At 37.2% G+C, this 293-nt stretch overlaps 1 protein-coding gene across 1 annotated transcript in view; it reads right to left on the bottom strand.

Annotated features, from left to right (window-relative positions):
- The window catches only part of LOC119590854 (probable ATP-dependent RNA helicase DDX52), a gene marked incomplete at its 5' end in the record, with an annotated part of 15,172 nt that overhangs the window by 6,319 nt on the left and 8,560 nt on the right, over window positions 1-293 (bottom strand). Inside the window, 1 exon segment of the mRNA XM_037939612.1 lies at window positions 108-183. Coding sequence (XP_037795540.1) covers window positions 108-183 — 76 coding nt within the window.

The following is a 293-nucleotide window of genomic DNA, read 5'->3' as shown; positions in this document are numbered from 1 at the left end:
GGGGGGGGGTACCTCAACCTCAACCTCAATGGTTTGGAGAAATAATTTTCTAAAGAATGTATCAGAATTCACAGACTCTCGTAAGCCTGAAGATATACCCTACTCACTTGGCTAAGTCAATTGGTGGCGTATCATCCTCTTGCAGGAGAAATACAAGGCGGTTTGGGGTCGTCACCAATACGTCTGAAATTATTCATGTGATGTAGCTTTCATAACCCAAAAAGTAAAAAAAAAAAAATAATAATTCTTATAACATTTAAAACACTTTTTGAGACCTTTTAGTTTACGTCCAT

Source organism: Penaeus monodon, chromosome 27, assembly GCF_015228065.2.
Source record: "Penaeus monodon isolate SGIC_2016 chromosome 27, NSTDA_Pmon_1, whole genome shotgun sequence".
Classification (NCBI taxonomy): domain Eukaryota; kingdom Metazoa; phylum Arthropoda; class Malacostraca; order Decapoda; family Penaeidae; genus Penaeus; species Penaeus monodon.
The sequence above is the reverse complement of the archived record's forward strand: the minus strand, read 5'-3'. Positions and strand labels throughout refer to the sequence as shown.